Source organism: Coturnix japonica, chromosome 4 (genome assembly GCF_001577835.2).
Source record: "Coturnix japonica isolate 7356 chromosome 4, Coturnix japonica 2.1, whole genome shotgun sequence".
Taxonomy (NCBI): Eukaryota; Metazoa; Chordata; class Aves; order Galliformes; family Phasianidae; genus Coturnix; species Coturnix japonica.
This window is the reverse complement of record NC_029519.1, coordinates 32,978,072-33,003,541: the sequence shown is the minus strand read 5'-3', so window position 1 is coordinate 33,003,541 and position 25,470 is coordinate 32,978,072. Positions and strand designations below refer to the sequence as shown.

The 25,470-nt window shown below is 34.9% G+C and overlaps 1 protein-coding gene across 1 annotated transcript in view; it reads left to right on the top strand.

Annotated features, from left to right (window-relative positions):
• The window catches only part of SEC24B (SEC24 homolog B, COPII coat complex component), a 37,003-nt gene extending 11,913 nt beyond the window's left edge, over window positions 1–25,090 (top strand). The window contains exons 4-24 of the mRNA XM_015861360.2: window positions 4,713–4,817; window positions 7,705–7,785; window positions 8,363–8,544; window positions 9,185–9,369; window positions 10,529–10,631; window positions 11,059–11,185; window positions 11,768–11,877; window positions 12,785–12,897; window positions 13,166–13,284; window positions 13,629–13,684; window positions 13,979–14,185; window positions 14,749–14,872; window positions 15,484–15,642; window positions 16,083–16,256; window positions 16,923–17,033; window positions 17,659–17,834; window positions 19,085–19,222; window positions 20,061–20,165; window positions 20,937–21,029; window positions 21,449–21,552; window positions 22,153–25,090. Coding sequence (XP_015716846.2) covers window positions 4,713–4,817; window positions 7,705–7,785; window positions 8,363–8,544; window positions 9,185–9,369; window positions 10,529–10,631; window positions 11,059–11,185; window positions 11,768–11,877; window positions 12,785–12,897; window positions 13,166–13,284; window positions 13,629–13,684; window positions 13,979–14,185; window positions 14,749–14,872; window positions 15,484–15,642; window positions 16,083–16,256; window positions 16,923–17,033; window positions 17,659–17,834; window positions 19,085–19,222; window positions 20,061–20,165; window positions 20,937–21,029; window positions 21,449–21,552; window positions 22,153–22,267 — 2,687 coding nt within the window. The 3' untranslated portion in view covers window positions 22,268–25,090. The remainder of the gene's footprint in view (window positions 1–4,712; window positions 4,818–7,704; window positions 7,786–8,362; window positions 8,545–9,184; window positions 9,370–10,528; window positions 10,632–11,058; window positions 11,186–11,767; window positions 11,878–12,784; window positions 12,898–13,165; window positions 13,285–13,628; window positions 13,685–13,978; window positions 14,186–14,748; window positions 14,873–15,483; window positions 15,643–16,082; window positions 16,257–16,922; window positions 17,034–17,658; window positions 17,835–19,084; window positions 19,223–20,060; window positions 20,166–20,936; window positions 21,030–21,448; window positions 21,553–22,152) is intronic.
• Window positions 25,091–25,470: the final 380 nt, after the last annotated feature.

Sequence of the window (25,470 nt, the reverse complement as noted above, 5' to 3'; positions counted from 1 at the left end):
ACTACCCTTAGTTCTTTTAAAAAGTTGTTCACAATTCTGACATCTTAGAAGAAGGGCTTAAAAGTATCTTTTGTAATCAATCTGTTGCAAAATCAGATATAAACTAGCAATGGTGGAGTTGTTTTCCTAATGCCTAGCTGCCAGCTCCAAGCTCCTGTGGAAAGCTATTGCAGGAGTTCTGTGGGAGAACACAGAGGCCCTTAGTAAGCTTCTTCCTGTTTTCATGTTGGTGATGTCTTGATACAGAGTGGGTCTTCAGCCTTCTGCCTTGCTAACGTAGCTGTGATGTTTTGAGTTGCCTTTTAGGCTGTTTGGTATCTCTGTTCCTAGTATTCTTAATTTAATTTATTGCAATGTTTTCTTTCTTGCTGTGTTTTCTTCTGGTAATTTTAGAATGTTAAGTCTTTATGGAAAAACAACTTGGTGTGCAGAGTAGGAGCAGATACTGGTCTTAGTCAGAACAAGGTGATATAGCTGGCCTTCAAAATAACTCTCAAAACCGTAGTCTTTGGCAATCACAGTGTGCTTGTCATTTTAACTTTCAGAGTATTCTGACACCCGTGTCTAAACTTCTCCTTTACTTGCATTTCTTTCTTTGCTCCTGCAGAGTAAGGAATCTAAAGAAATAATTTCTGTGAAAAAGATAGAATCAATTCACAAAGATAATTATTCATTGCTACCAGGTGCTGTGTACAGCGTACTATTTTAAGGAAAATAATAAATCACTTTTCAGAGCTGTGCTTGATTCTTGCACAGTTCTATAGATTATTTTGGTACTGGGTAGAATTTAGTTGTACTGCAGGTGTGTTTGCTAGAAAAAAAATGCTGCTTAACGTCCATAATAATCCTACTGTAGATGAGAAAAAGAACTTAGTTGTTTAATTTTGCTTGCCTTAATGGGTTATGTATATATACCACATTATCACTGTGTATGTATATATATATATTTGTATATGCATTATATATATATATATATATACGTATGCATTTTCTGCAGCAATTCCTAAATAATGTACCTTTTTATATTTCCAAGATTATTATTCCTAATTAATATGATTGTTATTATAATCATTATATTAGTATTATTTATTATTAATACTGCTAAACTCCGCACTAAATTCAAAATCATTTATGTAAGTAAAGGTTAATGCAGTATGTAGCTGGATGAACATCCTTCACAACCAATACTATGCGTATATCAGGAATGCGTAGCTAAGTCATCAGGTGCTTGCAATGAGCTAATTATATTTACATTGTTGTAACCAGTAATTAATTGGTCTCTCATCAAATGTAAATTTCTACTGTTAGGTGGTGATATTTTTGTAAGCATTAGGATGCTTTCTAAACTTTTTTCAGTTAGCTTCTATTTTAGGAGTCTGAAATACAGAATGTACTCTTGGAATACCTTTTTAGCACCAATTAAGTGTGATAACTTCTTTTGTAGGAATTAACCTACTGAAAAAAATTGAACTTCTGAATGTTTCTCTGGGTTGTTAGAATTTCACACATGTTTCTGATACGGTGACAGAATTAACTGCTTTTATCCTAATAGCAGTGTTGTCTACATGGAAAACTTCTAGAAGTACAGTTTGCGTTATTTTAAGTCTGTTTCTTTGTTTTTAAGCTCCTCTGCAGGCATTCTTATGTAATTTGTTTAGTTGGGTAAGTTCTTACGGNGGGCGAAGCACCTAAAACGTGTTCAAGCCTGTTTCATCTTAAATATCCATACCGATGTAATGCAGATAAAAGAAATATACTGGAAATTGGCATCCTAGAAACTGACTTTTGTGCGCACATATCCTGTCTGGATATTGTTTATGTACTCCTTTATGTTCTGTGTTGTTGAGAGGAACTGGTGAATAACTGAAAATAATACAAAACAAAGAAAAAGAGGAGAGTTCACTTAGTAAATTTAGTATTTGTAATATTAAAATATTCTCATCCTCATAGCATGTTCATTGAAAATATGAGGCTTATGCAACTGAAGATCTTTAAAATATAGCCTATTTTTGCATGTCCTTATTTCCTTTTTCATTTCTGTTGAGGTCTCTATTATGAAACTTAACCTACGTAAGCGTACACTTTATGTTTCAAAGTCTTTTATTGTATGAGTGGTTGTTACTTAAAATATCTAGATAATTAGTTTCATAGACAGATGAGTTCTTAGTATAGGTTAGCACCTTCCTTTTTTAAGCGAGACATTTTTAAGACTGGAAGATCTTAACAAATTATTGGCTACTGTAAATGAGACTCAGCAGGATGGGTTATCACATCATGATTAGTTATGATAGTGCTTGAATTGCTGTGTTCAACCACCCATGCCTGTCCTGTTTCCTTTTCCCATGTGGTGGTCTACTGGTTGAGCTACTGGGCTGTGAACCAGAGTGAGGGGCTTCTGCATCTGAGGTTGACTTTTTAAATGAAGTTATTTTTCAAGCAGATCAGTTCATGGATTTGTTTGTGTAGCTGAACAGTTGTGTTGGTAGAATGTGGCAGTATCCTAAAGGCAGAAATTTTCAGTACTGATGGCAACAGAAATAAAAACAAATGAATCTACCCAAGCTGGCAAGGTAAGAGTTAAGCCAGCCCTGCCTCCAAACTTCATAATGACCTTGTAGTTTCTCATTACCAAATTACTGTCATTCACATATTTTCATTTATCTGCAGTCTTCTTTCTGAAACACATGTTGTCTTCATTTCTGTGACCAGTGACTGGAAAAGTACAAAAATAGGAATCTATTGACTTGTTTTTTCCCAACACTTTATAATGCTTCCAAAGGGGGCACAGTAGAATAATTAATTCATTCCTTTCATTTGCCTGTGCTTGGAATTTTTGCATTGGTGTGCCCTTTTCGGGTAGATCTACTTCCTTTCTTCCTCTGTCTGTGATATTAGTTAGGAATCGGTCTATGTACTCGTGCTGTGCTGAGCTTCTTCACTGTGACCTCTGCTTCTGTTACACTTCAGATTTTTTAACTCTTGTTACCCCTCCTATTCTCTTTTTTTACTTATTATTTCTGTGTTGGTGATCTTGATTTTTCTCCTCCATCATGATCTAATTGTTGTGTCATATTCATCATGGGTTCTCCTAGGACTGAGAAAAAATATGTGGTCTCTTCAGCTATATTCTCTTTTATGACAGAGAAAGTTTTGTTTTGTTTTGTATCCTTATCAAGTGCATTACATGGGAATGTAAAGCAGCAGTGTTAACAGTACAGAGGGACTGCAACATCATACCTTGCTTGTCTTCATTGCTTCCTACTTTTATTGAGGAAAAACTTGGTTGGAGTTGTAATAATGTTGATGTGATAGATGAAGGGAGATACTGTCAGTCACTTTGTGCACTAATCTCTGTGTGCAAGATACAGCTTCCCAAGAATGCTATGATACACCTTTGCTCTGTTTTCTTTTTACATCCACTGTGTATTGATACTCTTCGCCTCGACTCTGTTTTTTTCCTTAAGTGAAATTGAAGCAGTGCTTTGTTACTGCTAATGTGGGGGGGAGGAGGAGGAGGAGCACATGAAAATAACAGCATTTGTGCTTGATATTTTACTTAAAATAAAGGTTGATGTAGTAGATTTCAGTTTGAAGTTGGGATTAATAAATACCATGACAGTTTCGGATTGTTTAACTTAGCTATGACACTTCTGTAGTGCTATTTAGTGTTAAGATTTAAAAAAAATGCTCTAGTGTAATGGTGTCACTGTTTCTATGGGGAGTAAAATCCCAAATTCCTGACTTTTGAAGATTTAGGTCTTGTTGTAATGGTCCACCAGATTGCTGGGAGGAGAAATTACATTTCCTCTTAGTATGTCTCTTTCTGGCTGCAAATGAATTTCAAAATCTGTTCTAACCCCTTCCCATCGCAAAGGAAATTTAAGAGTTCTTGGAATGTTTAGACTTAATTAGTAACACTGTGCATTCATTATAAAATACTGCAGTGTGCTTTACTCTTTTTAAAGCGATATGTGCATGTGCTGCTTTTGTGTATTGTTCACATATGTTTAAGTATTGTATGTTTGTGGTTTGGAGCTGTCTATGAGTTGTCATCAGATCTTAAACATGAATGGTAATTTTTAAGTATTTAAATATGGGTCTACAAGCTTGAATTTAGGCACCGACTTTAAAATAACACTATGTTTTCAGGTTTGCCTAGTTTAAATTTCACTGTATGTGTTGCTAAGTGTAGGTTTGTATTCTTACACATTGTAGCAGCAGTATGTTTCATTATTTTCTGACAGCTTTCACACTTCGAAAGTGAATGCCTCTTCCCTTAAATAGCAACTGTGTCAAGTAAAACTTGAGTATCAATGCTTTTGTAACATAATTTAAAATTACCTGGGAAGGAGCATATTTACAGACAGATGTTGCTTTATGAAGGCATTTTAGACCAAGCTGATATTAACCATGTATACTGAAAGTCTGTGTGTATATACTTTACACACGCAGATGCAAAACTTTCTGCTAACTTCTGTGTTACTAATAATACTTCACTGGCTCACTAAAAACTGCTTCTGCTGTACGTAGTTCATGGATCAGCTGTGGGTCTGGTTCTCTAGATGGTATAGGGTTGTACATTCAACTGTTTGCATGTTGGGATTTTCTCTGTAATGGCTAATATCTCTCACTTTTATTGCGATGATTTGTGACTTTTGTTTCTCATCTTTCCTGTCTGTCTGATTCTTATGTTTGTGCTTTCCACTTCACAGGCATGCAGTATGGTGGATATGTTAATAATCAAGCTAGCTCTGCACCAACTCCCTTGTCATCAAGTTCAGATGATGAGGAAGAGGATGAGGAGGATGAGGAAGCAGGTTGGCTTTAGCTTTACACCAGTATCTTATTCTCTCCCTACTCAAGTTTTGTTCCATATTTCTTTCCCCTGAAATTATTTTTCTTTCTTTAAGACAGAAAGTCAGTTTGACTCAGCATGTATCAAGTTAACTAGAAACTTCCCAAACATTAAGTACTATTGCAAACAAAAAGGAGTTTGGTAGTGGTCATTGAATGTTCTGTTTGTTTCATTTCATGTTAATATCAGATGTTTAATGTATCTCATTAAGTAATATTCACAGCTTAAAAAAATCAATGAGTTTTAGTACTATTTGAAGTAGGTTTTGAGTTACCAAGTGATGATAGCAATATTAGATCGATCTTAGTTTGTTTTACAAATAAAGCAACTGCATGTCATTTTTATAATATTAAACAGCATTTACCTGGTTGCCCATTTTGTGTCTAGGAAAGCCTTACAATTAAGGTAGTAAAGTAAATATTGAAAGATTTTAAGTTTGGGTTTTTTAAGACAATAATCTAATCTATTTCATTTTTCCTTTTTTCTTCTTTCGTTACCTCTCTGCAGCTCAGACACATGGGGTTGAGTTTTAACCTGCTTGCTTTGTGGCAACCTAAATGCATTTACTGTTTCTTAGGAAGCAGTTTGACCTGCTTGGTTAGGCTCTTGGCTGCAAGGATTCTGTCTGAATTTCTTCAGTGGAAACTATTTCTTCCAGCTTACTCAAAGAAAAGTTTGCTTTGGTGGTTGTGAGGCAGATGCTGTTTGAACTCTGCTTTCTGAAGAATACGATTTTTTTTCATGCAGAGCTTTCTAATGAGTTTTCTGCAGAGAATTATGTTTGCTTAATTCCCACAGCCCCCAAAGCTTCTTTTAAAAGGCTGTGTCAAAGTTGTATTTATTGATCACATTTTTTTTTCCCCTATTTTGCTCTCTAGACCTACTAGAGACTAAATTTTCTTACACTCCACCATCCTAATTTCTGGAGATCTGTACTTCTGTTAAAGCCTGAAGTCTTTGAGCTATCGTTTTCAAAATTCATATGCAAAAGAGTGAAAGGGCATCCAGGCTCAAAGCATAATTTGCCTAACATATTTCCTGTTTTATGCCCTGTCACCAGGCGTAACGTATATTATAACAGATTTCTTGCTCAGGCTGTGCCAGTGGTTTTACGCCAAACAGGTGTGTTGTACATCTGGTTGTCTGTGTTTATGTAGGTTCTCAAAGCTTTTTTGTACTTGGACCTTTGACTATCTTGCTAACTGTGTGAAAGCTTAAGTTACATTGATGTAAATAACTAGGTAATTTCAAAAGTGTTTTGTAAGTATCACTTCTGTCTAGATAGTGTCTATAATTATTTCTATTTTTTAATTCTAAAACTTTTTTCCCCCTTTTTCCTAGTGTTCTCTAGTCTGGTGCTTAAAGTACTAAAATAAATGAAGAGCTGCTGGAGCTTATTTTAAGTTTAGGGCAGCTATTTAATTTTGTGGAAGTTCTTATGTTTTTTATTGAGGGAAAATGGTGAAATTTTAGATGCGTGTAGCCACCTTAGAGTCCAAAGCTATTTCTGATCTGCAGGGAACTGTACAGCTCGTTGTTCTAGTAGTAACCATGTAGTCTCCAGAGGAGAGTAGGGCATTTATTGATTTCTGTCCTCATTGGTACTCAGACTACTCTAAGTGTTACAAAATTTCAACAGTCAGCAGGAAACACCATATGTGTAAGCTCTTCAGTAAGTATATGGAATACTCTGATGGGAGTTCATGTTCTTTTGTTAGGCAGATGCTGCTTGTGCTTCAGAGTATCTGAGATTGTAGTTTAGCTAAAACATCTCCATATGTAAAAATTGCTGCTTGATTTTGTTGATATTGTTTTGTTTTTTATTTTAGTAGAGGTAGGACTAAGCTGCGTTATTTTTGTTCCCAGCATTCATTGGAAATACTTTCTTATTTTCTGTGTTAGTCACTGTGCTTTCTCTTGCCTGTTCCAGCTAAACTTGGGAAGCATATATTTTTATTTTTGGTAATTCATTCTATCATTAATATCTTCCAAGGATAAAGAACAAATTAATTTTATGTGCGACTGTATTCTAAATGGGTTTCATTTTCTGAGTACAGCTTATTGTGGAGAAAAATGTCTAGCTAGTGACATGGTGGTTAAATGGGGAATCTTGAATTAGCCTTATACGTTCAGAGTTGTGCTTGTATCTTCTTGATGTTCTTTTGGAAGGCAGAACAAACTCATCAGGTGAAGAACAATGTACTTAAACTCTTAAGTGTTTATCTTGTTGACCTAGTAAAAGCATATTTTGACTTCTCAGTAGGAGGACATAGCAAAGCTGTGCCATGCATGAAATAATGAGTCCAGTTTCCTTCCATTTCTAGAGCATAAAATAAGGAAACAACAAAACCACCAAAAACCCAACCATGTTGGTACATTGGTTCAGTTTAGCCTTAAGTGGGGATGGTGCATGATCACTCTGAAAATGATGGGAGTCTTCTGTTGTTTGGAGTTGTGAAGGAAATCATGGCAGTCTGTCTTTAAAATGTTGTACATCACTTTGTTTCATTTAATACAGAAAGAATCTATTGGATTTTATTTTTTTTTTTTAATTATTTTGAGAAACAACTTATTTGCATTGTTTTTGTGTATCTCTTTCGCCATTTGTTTCTAAAAATATGTTGATTGTTCATCTTTTCTTCACCCTCCTTTTTGCACTGGTAATAGCTTTCAAATCTTAGGGCTACAGTGTTATTATTGTGTGGTTGTTGTTTGTGTCTTTGTTTGAAATAAATCTTCATGGTTCCTTACCAGAGTTTTTAGAAAAAAAAATTCTCAAAGATTTAAAAGATTTACCATTTGAGTCAGCTAAGTTTTTATTTTTGTTTGTTTTTTTTTCTTTTTCCTAGCACTTGACAGTTCTTCTACTACTAGCAGTGCGTCTCCTGTTCTGAACAATTATGATGCCCTGGAAGGAGGTGGCTATCCAGGTAATGCTGTTGTATGTATATTAACATAGGTACAAGGGCATTTGAAGGAGGCTTTTGTTTTTTGTCCCCTTTTAATTGAAAAACTCTTCATTTTAAAACCTATGGAGGTTTGTTTTTTGTAAAATGACACTTAAAATTTTTGGATAGTAGATACACAAGTCTGTGGTTATCTTTCCATGTATAACCCCTTTTTGGCATCACCTGCGGTAGATGTAGTTGCTAATGGGTTATTTATGTGATCAGAATCACAGAAGGTTGGAAAAGACCTAGAAGATCATCCAGTCCAACCATCACCAATACTTCCCAGTTAAATCATATCCCTCAACACAACATCCAAACGTTTCTTGAACACTCCCATGGTCGGTGACTCCACTACCTCTTTGGGCAGTGCATTCCAGTGCCTGACTACCCTTTTCAAGAAGTAATATTTCCTAATATCAGTGCAGATAAAAATCTTGGTGGGTAAGGCAAAAATTTTATATGGGAAAAGTGTTGTTAAAATGTGTTCAGGATTTGATGTTTTAACTAGGAAATTGAAATTCTATTGAATATCTGACAGATATTTCTGTCCTTCCAGAGACACGCTCTGTGACCAGCAGTCCAGTTCCTACTCCACCAGCCCCTCAAACATCCAAAACTTCTAAGCCCTTTGGTTATGGATATCCAGCATTGCAGCCTGCCTACCAAAATACAGCACCACCTACTCCCGTGCAGCCCACTAATCCAAGCCACCATCCTGGGTTTCAGCATTATCCACAGGTTTGTATTTTTTATTTCAAAAGTTATTTGATGTAACAAGAAGTCTCTTCTTTTTATTTCTTTTTAACATTTTATATTTATAATTTGTGAACTAGTAAATGCAGAGTGTCATGCTGATATCCTAGCTGACTTCCTTGGAAGGCTTTTGAACTGAAATTTGAAGTATGATGCCAAATAATGAAGCATAACCACTCCACTTTTATTAATTAATCCAGTTATTAATAGCAGCTATGATTTTAAGGTTTATCGTTCTAATGATCTTTATTAATGAAAGCAATAAGGAAAGGCATACTTACACTAGTGAACCATCTTGCAAGTAAGATGTGGCCTGGAGTCCAGATGAAAAAGCTCCTCAAAACTGGAGTTCATGATGTGGCTCTGCTGGTATCAGAGATCACCAGACACCCAAACACTTGTGTACCTGGTTCCTATTAGCAGTGCAAAGAAGTGTGTGTGAAGGCATGTAGAAAACAAAACAAACAAAACTAGAAAAAAAAATTCATATACGCTGCTTTTTCTGTAATAACCCTCAGCAAGCAAATGTCACCAAAACAAGAAGATTTAAGATAGTTATGTAAACATGACTGTATGCTTATCAGTTTGCAATGCTCCTGGGGCGTTTTTTTTCCTTTTTTTCCAGCAATATCCAGGTGTGAACCAGCTGTCCTCTTCCTTAGGAGGGTTAAGTCTGCAGCATTCTCAGCAGCCAGAAGGCTTAAGACCTGTAAACCTTACACAAGATAGAAACATTTTACCTGTATCTTCAGTTCCAGCTCCTGTGCCGAACTTGAATTCTGATCTTAGGAAATTAAACTGCAGTCCGGAGTAAGTATACTATGTCTAAACGAGTGTGTTACGTGCTTCAGTGATGACTTGCATATTTTTTGACGTTACAAATAATTATAAGCAGGCTACTATTTTGAAATGTTTGTAATAGTATAATCCCCTTTACTTGAAAGTAAGTTTATCCTCTGCATTCTTACGCAAAACTTGAAGTTGTCCTACATGCTTTGCATGTAGTATGAGTGTAGATTTCTTATTAAAACATGAAGAAACCTGCTGCATCTTTGCCTTGTTTTATCCGTCTTAAAATAAATAAAAGAATACATACTGAAACACCTTGACATCATGCAGTTCCATCTCATGGAATTTTTTTTGTAATATTGCATAGGATTTTGTTCCAGAAAACTATGATGATCATACCTTAACATACTAAATTAACTGTGAGTATGTTCAACCATTGTAATACTGCAATTACGATGAATACTTTTACCTCCAATCCAAACATCCACCTGCTATTTCAAGTCAGGTGCAGCTCAGAATAGTGAAAATTGCTTTCCCCCAAACATTTTAATTCTAATTAGAAAAAGATATGTATTCATTGCTCCTGATTAACTCATATGACTGCCCTATTAGCAATGCATGTTCCCACCAGAAAACAGATCAGAAACGAGGATCTCAAAATCAGTCTTAGGCATGGAATACTGTACAGTGATGTTGAAACTTTGGGTTTCATACTACTACTAATTTGAGATCAGTCCTGTATGTTGCATTGCATGAATAAAAGAGGTTTTGATTGTCTTGGTATTTTAGATACTCTTCTGCTGGTTTCTTACATGGATTTTGCTTTCTTGAACTAGTGAATGCTGGGTTCCTTCTTTAGTTCTGTCATTAACAAAAAATAAGATCTTGAAAATGAATACAACCTGTCATTTTAAATTGAACCTTGTATTTAAAGCAATTATTTCTTTGTTTCAAGTTTGTTTTGCTGTATATATGCTACTAAACTACTTAAGTGATGTACAGTCTTTTTCAATTTTTCTGAAAGTTTTCTTCTAAGTCCTTTTCCATTACTCTTTAAATCAGCTTTGTAAAATATAGGTGCTCTTAAATTTCAGAGTTCTTTAAAATCAGGAGTTAACACAGTGTTTTTTGCATGTTTAAAAAAATTCATTTTCAACAAAATTCTTTTATTTCTTTTCAGTTCATTTCGATGTACACTGACAAATATCCCACAGACACAGGCTTTGTTAAATAAAGCCAAACTTCCTTTGGGGCTCCTGCTTCATCCTTTCAAAGACTTATCGGTAAAGTAGCTTACTTTTTTAGTATATGTATTTAATACATTTTAATATCCTTTTTGGATCAGACAGGATAAGATTTTGTGACTTATAATTGCTAAATTTAACAGAAGATGTTAAAAAAAAAAAAAAAAAAAAGTTTGTAATTAAGAGAGAAGGAATTGAAACCGTGGCCGTATTGTAACTGACTAATTTTGTTTAAAGATGTATGGCATCTAAGATTAATGAGTTTAGATTAAGATAATTACTTTTACTGATTTTAAGTAGATGTTTAATAGGCATTGTTACACACTGTGAAAATGGTCTAGGAAAGATACTAAGAGATGATAGAATGTCTAGGCTTTTGAAGCTTTTATACACTGTGCTGCACAATAATGGTCTTCATAAAATGTGTTACCTACCTTTGTAACAACTTTCTATTCTTTCTTTTTAGCAATTACCAGTGATAACATCAAGCACAATAGTGAGATGCAGGTCCTGCAGGACATACATCAACCCTTTTGTTTCTTTCATTGATCAAAGGAGGTGGAAATGCAATTTATGCTATAGAGTTAATGATGGTAAGTTTTGTAACAGAAGAAGTCTGCATTAATATATTTCTAGTATTTGTATTGCACCACTCCATGGAGTACTCTGAAGTAGATTAAAATGATAATAATCTTAAGATGTTTTCTTAAATATCTAGATATTGTCAGATACTGTGCATTTCCTAAGAAAAAATAATTTTGCAATTCTGTGGGAGGCTGAGGATGTAATCAAATTACCCCAATTTACTTGTGTAAGAAAATCAGTTTACTCCATGGACTGCCATTGTAAAATACAACTGGAAGGATGATGACAGCTAAATACTGTGTGCAATGTAAACCAGATATTATGATAAGCAGTAGAGATTGAAGCTTGTTGTGAAAGACTCTACTTGCATTCCTTCTTACAACATTTAGGTTATGTTACTGTTGAATATAAAACCTCTTTTGTTTCTAGTTGTTTAACTTCAGTGTTGTATGGGATGCCTTTTGTCCCATATTCTTAATGTGAATATTTTTTTTTTCTGTTAATAATTGAGATCTGTCTGTGTTCATTGCAATAATTGTTCTTATTTGCTAGCAAGTGTATAAATTCTGGAAACTTTTTTTTTTTCCTAGTTCCTGAAGAATTTATGTATAATCCTCTGACACGATCTTATGGAGAGCCACACAAACGGCCAGAGGTCCAAAATTCTACAGTGGAATTCATTGCTTCCTCTGACTACATGGTAATAAATAAATTTTTGTGGTGAGCTTCCACAAAATGGCACGTTAATATAAATGCACTTGAACTTAATGTTGAACATGGCATGTTGCTCAGGTGCTATGTAGTAAATTTCCTATAAAGGTGCTCCAAGACCAGAGAACACTTAAAGTTCATATTTATTTTGAGCTTTGGCAAATGTATATATTCAATCCAGTGCAGTTTAACATCGTGTAGTTTGTTTTGATTGTGGTGCAGTGTAGTTTCTGGATTTCCCCTACTTTGTGAAGAGGTTTTGAAAAACTGGTAGTGAAATAACAAGAGAGCTGGATTCAAATTATTATGTTTCTAACCAGTAATCAACCTATGATTGTTGTAATAGTAGTCTTGTCTCAAAGAATGATAAACAAAGCTTGGAAGTTGACCCTGCTCATAATGACATCGTTAACTGCACCAAAAGTAAATTGCACTTTTGAAATAGAATTGGAGCACTGTAGCCAAGATGTTTGGAAATGAATAAATATAGCTTACTATGTAGTTGTCAGTAGACAGTTTTTAGCACTGGATAATGTATTGTGTTGTCCACATGCTGAAAGGTCAGTGATGTTTAGAAGAGTAAATTCTGTATCTGGAAGAAAAAATTAATGCTTGAGTTTAGTGTTGGAGGGAGAGTCTAACAAATTGGATTTTTTCTCTGAAACGTAACATTGTATACTTCAAATAAGGATCATTAACTACTGAGAATTGTATAAAAAATTTATTCACCTGGCTGTTAGTTAATTTTATTCTTCGATACGATGTGTAGCTTGCATTCTGAATATTGCCTTTGTCACCTTTCTATTGACTGAAGTTCTTTAACATTTCTTTAACTATGATTTTTAATTTTTTTATTTGATATTTTTTTCTTTATTTCTTTTTTTTTTACTTTGTAGCTTCGTCCTCCTCAGCCTGCGGTATATTTATTTGTTTTAGATGTCTCTCATAATGCAGTGGATGCTGGATATTTGACAATAGTCTGCAATTCATTGCTGGAAAACCTAGACAAGTAAGAATATAAATAATCTTTTGATTGAGAAGACTACCTTCTTCTAAGTGTCAGTGAACTAAGTGTCTGAACCAGCTGTTCAGAAAACACTGAAAAAGTATTACTTGTGTTCATGCTTCAGGCCTTATTCTCTCACTGTCCTTTTCTGTTCCCTTTTCACCTTAGTAAGTAAACTGATCAACATTAGCAAAAACTGTATATATGCATGTCCTTTATAAGTGAGAAATTTAGAGCCTAATAATTGTCTTTTTCTTCTACTAATGCTTAGGCTGCCTGGAGATTCAAGAACAAGAATAGGATTCATAACATTTGACAGCACTGTTCAGTTTTACAACTTGCAAGAAGGCTTATCTCAGCCTCAGATGCTTATAGTTTCAGATATTGAAGGTATGTAAGAAGAAAGTGGAGACAAATTTGTTAGAAGATACTTTTTGTTCTAGCAGAAAGATTTGAATCTCTTGAATATTCCAGTATTAGGTGAATTTTATTGTATTTGTAGGGAATATATTTTTAAAAAGTAATCATAGGCTATCTACCAAATAGTTGGTGCTTAAAAAGTGAAAATCAAATATTAATTTTGCTTTGAACTGAAGCTTTGTAAAGATTACTTATCTCTCAGAAAAGTAGATCCTATTTGGTGGCAGTTACAGCAGAGAGCAATGAAATGTTTTGTTCTATTTTAATGTTACTTTTTCCTTCTTTATGAACTTATTTTTAACTTTTCTCTACAGATATTTTCCTACCTACACCAGATGGCTTACTAGTAAACCTCCATGAAAGCAAAGAGGTATGGCTACTCAAATTAGCTCAGCGCAGTTAATCAGCTAAATCTTCAAAATAAAAGTTCCTTTTAAACTTTGAATTCAAGACTGGCTTCATAATGTGTAAATGTAATGTTACTTTCTAGTTATAAAAAAAATTACACTTTGGCACACCATTTTTTAAATCTACAATTTTGTTTTCCCATATCAAGCTAAGCTAAACTATTTGGTATTGGTTGTTATGGCACTACAACTTTTTAGAAACAGCAGAAAATGTGAAGCTTGCAAATTTCACAAACATCTTTTAATCTGTTTTGCAGCTAATAAAAGATCTGTTGAATGCACTACCAAATATGTTCACTAATACACGAGAAACGCACAGCGCCTTGGGCTCTGCTCTTCAGGCTGCATTTAAACTGATGTCTCCAACGGGAGGTCGGATATCTGTTTTTCAAACTCAGTTACCATCTTTGGGTGCAGGGCTTTTGCATTCCAGAGAAGATCCCAATCAAAGGTCAAGCACAAAGGTATAAAAACTTAGTTATACAACTCAGAAGCCTAGTGACTGAATGTGTTTTTCTGTCTTCACAGCTTGCAGACCATTATTGCAGTTCACTAAATTTTAAATACACAGATTTCATGAATATGTATAGTCACTAATTTAAGCATGCATTTGTGACATTGTGCATGAACTGTTCTTTGGGCCTGTGGTCTATAACTTTTCTTGATAAGAAAAGGAACCTGTGTGTGTATCTTCTCACTCCATTTATCATCAGCTTGGGCTTTGAATATATATTGACCTGTGCACTTTAAATGTGATTTCTTACTGTATTTACAAGGCCAACAACACTAGTATAGGTGTAATTATATTAACTTCTATTTGCTTGAGTGTGTAAACTTCTCTAAAGGGATTATAGCTGCTTATAAAGATGAACTACAATAATGTGCAACATAAAATTTTATTGAAAAATGCCTGCAAATAATTGCTTACAGGTAACTTGCTATTGAACAGTATGTCTGTTGTTTCTGAATGTTTTAAGGGAGCACAATCAGTGTTCTAACTCTTTCCTGTGTAACGTTTTCACCACAGGTGGTCCAGCATCTTGGTCCAGCGACAGATTTCTATAAAAAGTTGGCATTGGACTGCTCAGGCCAGCAGACTGCTGTGGATTTATTTCTCTTAAGTTCACAATATTCTGATCTAGCTTCCCTTGGTAAGGAGTAGCTAATACATGTATTTATTCCTTCCACAGTGTTTGTCTCAGAAAGCATGAGCTACTTAAGGAATTCCTTAATTGTGTGACTCATTTTGCACTTCTGTAAAGGCAGCTAATACTGTGGAGGTGTTGACTTTGAAGTTGATATCAGTAAGGAACAGGAGAATTGGATTAGTGGTGTCAAAGACAATTTATTTTGAGATCTCGGGTTTAAATTAGAAAGTACTCTTTTACTCAAGAACATAAAACAATCCATTGGCAGGAAATGAATGAAGTTTAATCAGAAGGGAGAACTGGGAGCTGTTCTCGCCTTTCAGTATTAAACAAAAATTTGTCTCTGTACACACCTTTGTTTGATAGTGCAAGCAATTTGTACCCATCTTAGTTGCTGAAGGTACGTTGGGTTGTTGAAGTAACTGTATAATTAGGTCACTTCATGTTGAAGTGACTTACTACTGTCTTCAGTGAACTGAGTCACAGATGGTTCTTGTACAGATGTAGCACACATCAGGAAAAAGGTAACGTAGATGTGGCTTGCAAAACATTGTATGCAGTTTTTGTCTTGACCTCATGGTTTACCTGTTAACCATATATTTTGTCCTTCACAGCTTGCATGTCCAAGTATTCTGCGGGATGCATCTATTATTATCCATCTTTCCACCATAGCCATAATCCTGCTCAGGCTGAAAAGCTGCAAAAAGACCTTAAAAGATACCTTACCAGGAAGATAGGATTTGAGGCAGTTATGCGCATAAGGTGTACAAAAGGTATATTGTAATTCCGTTATATATGAGAAAGTTGATGTAAACATTTTCACAGTTATTTTGAGTGTGCTTATCTTTTGCTGAAGAATAAGATATTTGCAACTTGTACAACAGCTGTTACATTAACATTTTCCATTTGGGTAACAGAGGGGTTTTTTATGTTTACTTTGTATAGTTAAGATTGTACCATTTCAATTTCAAATTAGTTGAAATGAAGAGAAGTAATCAATTTGGAGTGTTGAGAATTGGGCAAGAAATCTGCAGGATCATTTCAAAACGTCTAATGATTTATATAATAATCGATTCTGCTTAATATTTAGGGTAAATGTTTTTGGTATGTATTTCCATATTTTTAAAGATTGAGATCTATGGCCTTTAAATATTTACCAGACTTTTTCAAACTGTTTTAACCATACTGTCTTAATTATTTGATCTTCTTCTAGGTCTTTCAATACACACTTTTCATGGAAACTTTTTTGTCCGATCTACTGACCTATTGTCTCTTGCCAACGTCAATCCCGATGCTGGGTTTGCAGTACAAATGTCCATTGAGGAGAGTTTGACTGACACATCTTTAGCTTGTTTTCAAACAGCTCTTTTGTACACTTCCAGCAAAGGTAAAGAGATTCAAATGAATTGGCTACTGTTAGTGCTTGTTTTGTTTTAACTATAATGTTTGTATAGCTAGTTCCATAGTTTTTTGTTTATTTTCATAGCCAGCAGGAATCTTGTCAAAGTTAAGGAGCCTGCTTGGCAAGTTAGTCATGTTCAGTAAATCAAGCACTATTTTGATGGAGATAGTTAATTTATCTCTGTTTTACATAAAGTAATATTGCTGATCAACTTTATTTAAAAGTCATGCCATTGCTTTAAGCAGTGATGTGTTTAACAACTCATGCAGAATCAGAGCTAGGAGGGTGATGAACTTGAGCCAGTTTCTAGTATTTTGAGTGGGCATAAAGAATAGCAGCCACTTTCTGTTGTGGAAGTTATCTTTCCAAAATTTTGGAACAGAAAGCTGCATACTTCATCAGAACTCCTACTGTGAACACTGTAAACTGCTTTGTTATAAACCTGTTTTGACTTATAATTCAGAAATGCTCTAAAGTATTCAACTTAAAGACAGGGATAGGAGCTGATGATACAGCAAATTGCTGACTGGTGTGTTTTTTTTTTTACCAAGAGCGTGGATCTTTATTGAGATGAGATATACTGTATGATCATTTGTGTATCATATGCCACCAGTAGATATTTTGTGATGATACCTACTTTTTATTTTATAGGTGAACGTCGAATTCGAGTGCACACACTTTGCTTGCCTGTAGTAAATTCACTGGCTGATGTGTATGCAGGAGCTGATGTACAAGCAGTTGTATGCCTCTTAGCAAACATGGGTGAGTACAGGTCAGAAAGATTAAAGTATCTTTTCTTCTGTTCTGTTTAAACAAAGTTGTGAATGAAGCCTGGCTGTTCCTTTTCCTCTTTGTTTTCCTTTGCTTAAAAAAGAAAGGAGCAAGATGAAAGTACTTCTGACATTCTCTTCTCTGTATTAATTCACTATATTTGTTGGATTAGGAGTCTTGCTTATCCCCTCCTTGCTGGTCACAAGTAGCTGTTTCATAGGTTGGTCTCTGCCATTGAATGTGTGCAGCTCTGTGCAGGATTCTAGTGTATGGCAAATAAATTAGAAAAAAAATGGATAGTACTTCCATATGTTCTTGTAAATGTGCGTTTAGTCCAGCAGGTGGCTTCCTCCAACCAAAAGATTTGTAGCCCTTAGCAGGGAAAAGTGAATCTTAAGTTGCCCTAACCACTGTGCTATTGAAGTGATGGGAGAAAATGTATCTGTGTATCACAGATAAAATATATTGTTAGAACTCCTCAAGAATGGGAATGAGGAAGTGCAGGCCAGCATGGTGCTTTTTTATTCTTTTCACTTGAGCATCATGAAAGGGAGTTTCTGTATGGCAAATTGAACAAATAAACTCTACCTGCTTCTTTTATGCTTCTGTCCAACAGCTGTGGATCGCTCAGTTTCATCTAGTCTTCCAGATGCAAGAGATGCCTTAGTTAATGCTGTGGTAGATTCTTTGTCGGCATATATGTCAACTGCCTCAAACCTGCAGCAGTCTATGCTGATAGCACCAAATTCCCTCAAGTTGTTTCCACTCTATGTTTTGGCTCTTCTCAAACAGGTGTGTATAAGCTGGTGCTACTGATGTTTGATTCATGGTTCTGTTTGAGTAATTTTTCACCTGGATCAAGCAATGTCTGTCTTATGCTATGATTATCCAATTATTATATTATATATATACCTATATATGTATACATAGGTATTTTAATTGAGCTTGCAAGATTGAGACAAAAAATAGCTTACTTTAAATTATTAGTGTCAGAACAGGTTTTTGTTTTACTTGATTTTGTATTTTTAAGTTATTTTTTACTGTGTGTATATATAGTATGTAAAAAAGGTATAGAAGCAGTAATTCTCAGGTTTCTGGCAATTAATGAATGGTGCCCAAAGGGACTGTTGTAAGCCATTTACTAGTAATTCATTGTATTTTGTGAAGAAGAAAACCAATAGTTTTCAGTGCATATTCTTTGTACTTTCAGGTACTAAGAAGGAAAATTAGTTACAGAAGCAAAAGGGAATATTTTAAAGTGTAAAAATAGTTACTACTTTTTTTAATGAAATATCCTCTTTTTTTTTTTTTTTTTTTTTTTGTTGCAAAACTCACTGCTTGCTTAGGATGAGAGCTTACCTACCACGGGGTCTTATCTTCAATAAATCTCTTAGCTTTAAGGATGGTGTTTGATATTTGACTCTTGTTTCTTATTACAAATGAAGCATTATGTGAGTTCAGTTGGAAGTCTGATTGTAATCATTTTTCCCTGATGTACTGAAGACTTTAGTGACTATTATATTGATTAGGACTTTTTAAACATTTACATAAGTAAGAGTGGGGAAAAAAGCAATCATTTAGTATCAGGAGAGTCCATGTAAAAGACTGAGTAGAAGTAAAAGGGGCTGTGGAAATAATTAGTTCAGCATAGTTTTATAATTATCTCTGTTAACAATAATAAGCGTAACATAGAGGGAAACTGAAACTGGAAGAAAAAAAAGCATCTGGCATGTATATCTTCAGTAGAGAACTGAATTTGTATTTTGATTATAGGAATACTGATGCGCATTCGGTCAGGTGCTTTCTTCATTGTGTTGTTTCTCACAGTTGTTTACCAGTTTGATTAATTTCATAATGCTGTTCTATTCAATTTGAATTTGAAAGAATTTTTTAGTGTGGAGTTAAGATTTTGTAATAAAATGTTGATTTTCTAATGTGTCTGATACAGGTGTGCTTGACGCTACTAGAATTTAGGAAATAGGCTGTTTAGATGTGACATAAAACACAAGATTTGTGTAACAACATTGTGTTTTCTTTAACAGAAAGCTTTTAGGACAGGCACTAGTACACGCTTGGATGATCGTGTTTATGCCATGTGCCAGATAAAGAGTCAGCCTCTTGTTCACTTGATGAAAATGATACATCCCAACCTGTACAGAATAGACAAGTTGATTGATGAGGTAATGTATGAAGCCTTGATTTTCATATTTGCATGTAAATCCTGATTTCTTTAGGAATATATTAAGGATTTTTTTTATGTTGTGAGGTTTTTTGGTTTTTTTGGTTTTTTTTTGTAGTCTTGTTCTGTGTTGGGGATGTGTTTAGCCTCTAGAATATGTTTCTCCCTATGTGATTTACAAAATGTTTCATGGGTTCTTCATAGCTATTTAGCTTTATCACATCCTGTTTTAATCTGAAATATATATGTTGTTTTGGCTTGTTGATTTGTTTTAAGTTTTCTTCAGCTGTGGTCTAGCAGATTGTTTCATTAAATCCGTCTTAGTGCTGCATAGACAAGCCCATACAACAAAGTTGTTTTTAGTTACCTCTAACACGTCAGTGAGGATACTGAATCATGGAACGGGAATGCAAAATACTGAATCCTTGTTAGGAGTAGAATTTGATATTTTCTTCTTTTGCAAAATTTGTTTAGAGAAGTGGAATGCAATGAGAAAATCTATGAAGGTTGATTGCAGAAAATTTTGATTGAGTATAGGATGCTTATTTTGAAACCTTGGTAATTTACAGCATGAAAAAAGTTACATATGTGGTTTTAACAAACTTATCATCTAAAAGAAAGAATTATATAAAGCAAGCTTCAGGTTAAATGACACATTAAAATTTGTTGATGCAGGTATGATCATTGTAGATTTAATGTAATATTTTTTTACAAGATTGCTCAAAATGTTGCTAGAGATTACCTTTGCTTTTTCCTGTTTTGTCACATCTTGTTAAGACAAAAATAGTGATGTAAGAATCTTTTTTTATATTACTGTATTACTGTCGTTTTCTTCACAGAGTACAATACATGTAAATGACAGAGTTGTTCCTCAGCCTCCTCTTCAGAAATTATCTGCAGAGAAGTTGACAAGAGAAGGAGCTTTCCTTATGGATTGTGGTTCAGTAAGTTACTAGTTTTATATACTCAAGATGCACTTGAAATTGTTGAAAGCAATTAGTTTTCAACATTAGTTCTGGTGAGAGACTATTTTGGTCTGTGGAATATCTATAGTAGAGACTGTTTATTAAGTTTTCAAAAGTTCACTTTTTCACACTAAATAAATTGGCCAAGAGTTCCTATCGAGTCTACAATACTTGTAGCAGGTCACCAGCTGGACTTAACTCCTTTAACCACTATCCACTGGACACAGGCAGTTCCTTACCCAAAGGAGGGTATACCTGTCCAGGCCATGGGCAGCCAGTTTCCCCAGGAGAATACAGTGAGAGACCATGTCAAAGGCTTTGCAGAAGTCTAGGCAGACTACATCAACAGCCTTTCCCTCATCTACTAGTCTGATCACCCAGTTATAGAAGGAGATAAGGTTGGTCTTGCTTTTCCTGAACCCGTGCTGGCTGGGCCTGATACCGTGGATGCCACGCACATGCCATGTGATCTCATCCAAGATGATCTGTTCCATAACTTTCCCCGTTACTGAGGTCAGGCTGACATATTTGCATTTTAAATTTTTTTTTTTTTTTTTTAAAGCATTTAATGGTCTTACTCCAAATGGTACCAATTATTACTAAGTTAGTATTGAATTAATTAATACAGAAGTAGTCTGCAACTGAAGCTCTCAGGTGATAAATTTGCATGATATTGAAATTAGATTACTACTCGTCTCCTCTAAAATGTAGGTACTAACCTTTGTTTAAACTGATTCTGATATCTTACAGAATTTTTATATTTGGATTGGAAAAAACTGTGATAACAACTTCATAAAAGATGTCCTCGGATATCCAAACTATGCGTCAATACCCCCTAGAATGGTAAGCATTTAATGATCTGTCCTGCTTTAGCGCTTACATTTGGAATCTATTTCATCTAGTTTTTGTGCATTGTCAGTTTTAAATCATATAATTGAGAATTCAGTATAACTCAATGTCTAACTTCTTGCCCACTCCATAGGACGCAGAAGTTGTCAAAAGCTTTTAAGGAAAGAGTTGTGTACACATGTTCACTGAATGACAAAAATTGTCCAATACTTTTACTGCCTTGGGAATTTTTGTGGGTTTATTTGTAAATCCTGTATTTAAGCTAAAGAGTAAATATGCCTATGTAGTACGCAGTAATTCTGTAATAAAAATGGTGGCTATTTTGTTGTTGGGTCATGTCATGAATATCAGGATCTGTTTATTAAAAGAATTTTGATGATAAAAGATAATTTCTTTCCATTTCTTTCAACCAGACGCAGCTTCCTGAGATAGATGCGCCTTCTTCAGAAAGGACACGGTCTTTCTTATCCTGGCTTAGAGACAACAGACCTTTAAGTCCAGTTCTTCAAGTAATAAAGTAAGTATTTTATTTAGATACTGAGTAATTATTGGCAAGTTGTATTTACAACTTGTAGTTGACACTGATGAAAAGTTGCAGTATCTAGACCAGAAGAAATTGAATACTGTTCCCTCTCCAGATGGTATCTCAAACCCCATCACAATGGAGAGCTGTAAGTTCTAGTTTTAATTGAGATTTAGTTTAGCATTTTCGGAACTCATTGCCATCAACATAATTTCTAAGTTTGAAAAACTAATTCATTTTTATGCTTCCATTCTTATATTCCTATGAGGTACTTGGAATATCACCTGCTTTTTTCTCATGTTGTCTGTTAGAAATATCACAGAATTGTAGGGCTTGGGAGGGGCCTCTAAAGTTCAAGACCAACCCCCTAAGATGCTCTTGTTTGACAGTATGTTGCAGAATTGAGATCACTTCCCCAAGAGCTGTTTCTGAACTTTGGGTTATTTGTACTGTTGTACCTTTAGGCTGAGTCCAATATTAAAAATAATAATAAAAAAGTTAGAAATTCAGTAGAGCTTTTGTCCCTACCTAAATTTACAGTGGATTTTATTTTGCTCAATGTTAGGATTAAAAGACCTTCTTCTATTCTTTCAGAGATGAAAATCCTGCCAAAACAGATTTTTTTCAGCATTTAATTGAAGATCGGACAGAAGCAGCTTTCTCTTATTATGAATTCCTACTGCATATTCAACAGCAGATTTGTAAGTGAACAAGAAATGAAACAGAGAAAAAGAACCCGGCTCCAGTAGCATTAGCCGAGAGCAGCATACGGGAAGTTGCAGAAGTGGGTGTTTGTTCTTCACAATATGTAGTAACCAGAACTGTTCTGGAAACTTTACAGCTAAAAGAGAAGTATGCTTTTCCAGAGGAATTTCACAGACATACTTCACTGTAAAAGTGCTAGGAGCAATGAAGCTGTTTCACTAGTAATCTTTGAATTGGTTTATACATGTTTCCAGTAGTGCAGCAGTATGGTGCTCTGTTTATTGCAAGCTGGTGAATTCATGTAGCTATGTGGGATATTTCTTAACAAAATGTACAATTAGGTAAAGCCTTTTTTCTTACGTTTGTTATGGTAGCCCTTCAAAAAAATCAAATTCTTAACAAAGATGTTAAAGGGCAGTGCTGTATGTTGGTTGTTTATATGAATTTCTTTTTAAAAGGAATGATTCGTATTTACTAAAGACTTCAGCAAATTCCCTGTGAAAGTTGTAGAATTTCACTAAAGTAAAAGGGTTGTAGAAATGAAATATATAATGTACAGAAGTATTACATTTGTAAAGAAAATGTAAAAATGTAACTAAAAAAAGACTTAGCTTAGTGTACGGAATTGTTGAGTGTTCAATGATGAATTGTTTCGGTCTCAAGTTGATTATTAAAACATGCTTTAAAAAAATCCCTGTAGAAAAACACCATTTCTTGTTCTGTTTAATTTTTAGGTGAATTTATTTAAGATTGGCTTACTAATTAAAAATATTTTGCTTTATCGTGTGTTTTTTATATCTATGCAAGTATCATGTTTTTGCAACGGAACTTGAACTGAACAACATATTGATGAGAACATATTTACTACTTTATTTCACAGATATTGAAAATCAATGAATGGTTTTAAACTGAGGCAGAGGAGGTTTAGGTTAGTGGAAGTTTTTCACTCAGAGGGTGGTGATGCACTGGAACAGGTTGCCCAAGGAGGCTGTGGATGCCCCATCCCTGGAGGCATTCAAGGCCAGTCTGGATGTGGCTCTGGGCAGCCTGGTCTGGCGGTTGGTGACCCTGCCTGTCACAGGGGGGTTGAAACTGGATGATCTTTGCAGTCCTTTCCAACCCAGGCCATTCTATGATTCTTTGATCTGGAAGGGAGGAACAGACATTGCATAATCTGAAATGAGCTATCAATACAATGGTTAAAGTTGCTGAAACTCTCCCTGTGTATGAACCTAAAGAAGGCATATCTGTTAACCTTGTTTTACTTTTTGTAAACTGCTGTAGTCTTGGTTCAGGCTTCTGTAATTTGTTTTGTCAGCCGGTTAGAGTAAACATAAGTAGTCACCCAGTCTGACCTGATGCAATGACTTCAACTGTGATAGAAAGAGGAGAAAAGAAGGGAGGATGAATGAACTTGCAACAATGAAAGTAAAGGTATTAACATGCAAAAAGGTATTAAATTGCAAAATGACATAACTGTTTAATCTCTCTGAAACCTTCTTTCTAATGTTTTATTAACCTAATGGTGGAGCTTCAGATAGATTTAGCCCAGATTTTAAAGTTTGGTTTTAAAGTTAGGATGGGGGTTTTTGTTTTGTTTTGTTTCGTTTTTGCGGTACATTAGAAATAATTCAGAAAGCAATTCAGAAAGTCACTCATACTTAGTATTTGGAACTTTTTTGTTTGTTTAATGAGATGTGACTAAAATGAAATACATACCCAAAGGTATTTGGGTATGATTACATTTAATTGGTATGATTACATTTTATTTGAAAGTAGTCTATAAAATATTAACAAGTTCCATAATTACTATATTCCCCTGGAAACAGAACTTGAATAGTCAAGAGAAAAAAATGTACTATCTATGGTTTGCAAGTGCTTTAAAAGCTTCACTAGTTAAATTGTTCAAGTGTTATTCTGCATGTTAGTGCTAACTCATTGTTTGGGGGAAAATATAATTTGTGTGCTGTCTTTAAATGTGCTTAAGTTGCCCAAAGGTTACCTTAGAAAACAATTCCATTTAGTAAATTATCATGTAATAAATGTCTGTGGCAATGCTGAATGTTGTTTCTAAGTCAGACCACAAGGATTTTGCTACCGATATGCTTGTTCATAGAAGACTTTGCAGTAATGAAGCCTATTTGCTAAAGAGCAGAGCATTTCAAGTATTATTTGTAATTGCAAAGAGAAGAGCATCTTTCAATTGAAATGCCCCATGCTGTCTGCTTCTGGTTTGTATATGTAATCACTTCAGCAGAATCACAAGGTAAATTTCCAGCTAGAAGAGACTAATGTAAAGGCTTTTGGACCCACATAATTCTGAGGCAATTAACATGCTTGTTACATAAAAGTTAATGTCCTGTAGCTATAATTTCATGTAGTGAAACACATTGCTGCAGCTCTGCAGCTCTTAAGGTGTTGAAGTCAAGAAAAGCGTTAATGTTCACATCGGTAGTTCAAACACTGGCACGACTATTTTGGTTTTTCCCCTTTATTTTAAATTCTTGGGTGGTTCTATTTGCTGATGTGTGTTGCTGGTTTCTCTGTCATTGTCATGGGGATGAAAATAATTTTGCTGCAGCTCTGGAAGGAAATGTCAGAACACTCATGGACAGCTTGGAAGGGCAGAGCTCAGCACTGGTCACACTCACTCTTAGGTGTGCTCTGATGCCACATTCTCCAGCTCACTTTCATGCTGTGAGCTGTGAGGAAAATTATATACCATGGAGATGCTCAGGTGTTATTGTGTTGGTGAGCAGGTGTGTAAGCACGGGGTATTTTTGTATGCTGTGTTTTTGATTAATAAAAAAGCTACCTCAGGGGTAAATCCGCCACTCTGGAATGCCTCATTTTTGCTGTATTTTTTTCTGTGAAAGCAGCAATTACTATCATCAATAACAGGATCCTCAGCTGGCAGCTTTTCACCTCAGCGGTTGGATAAAATCCTCAACTTCTTTCATGGCTCTGATTAGCCGCTACACTTTCTGTATAGTGTTTATAGAAATCATTTAATTTTATCAAGTTGGCTTCTTAGCCAATTTTTATAGTATAGCTTTTTCTTTCTGGAAAGTATTCAGCATTTACACAGACATGCAGTTTTTCAGGCAAAGTGAAGTGTGTTGTGGTTTTTTTGGGCAGGCCTTATTGCTGCACAGAATTTTGCTCCCAGAAGGATGTGATTTGCTTTAGTAGAGTCACAGGTTTGTA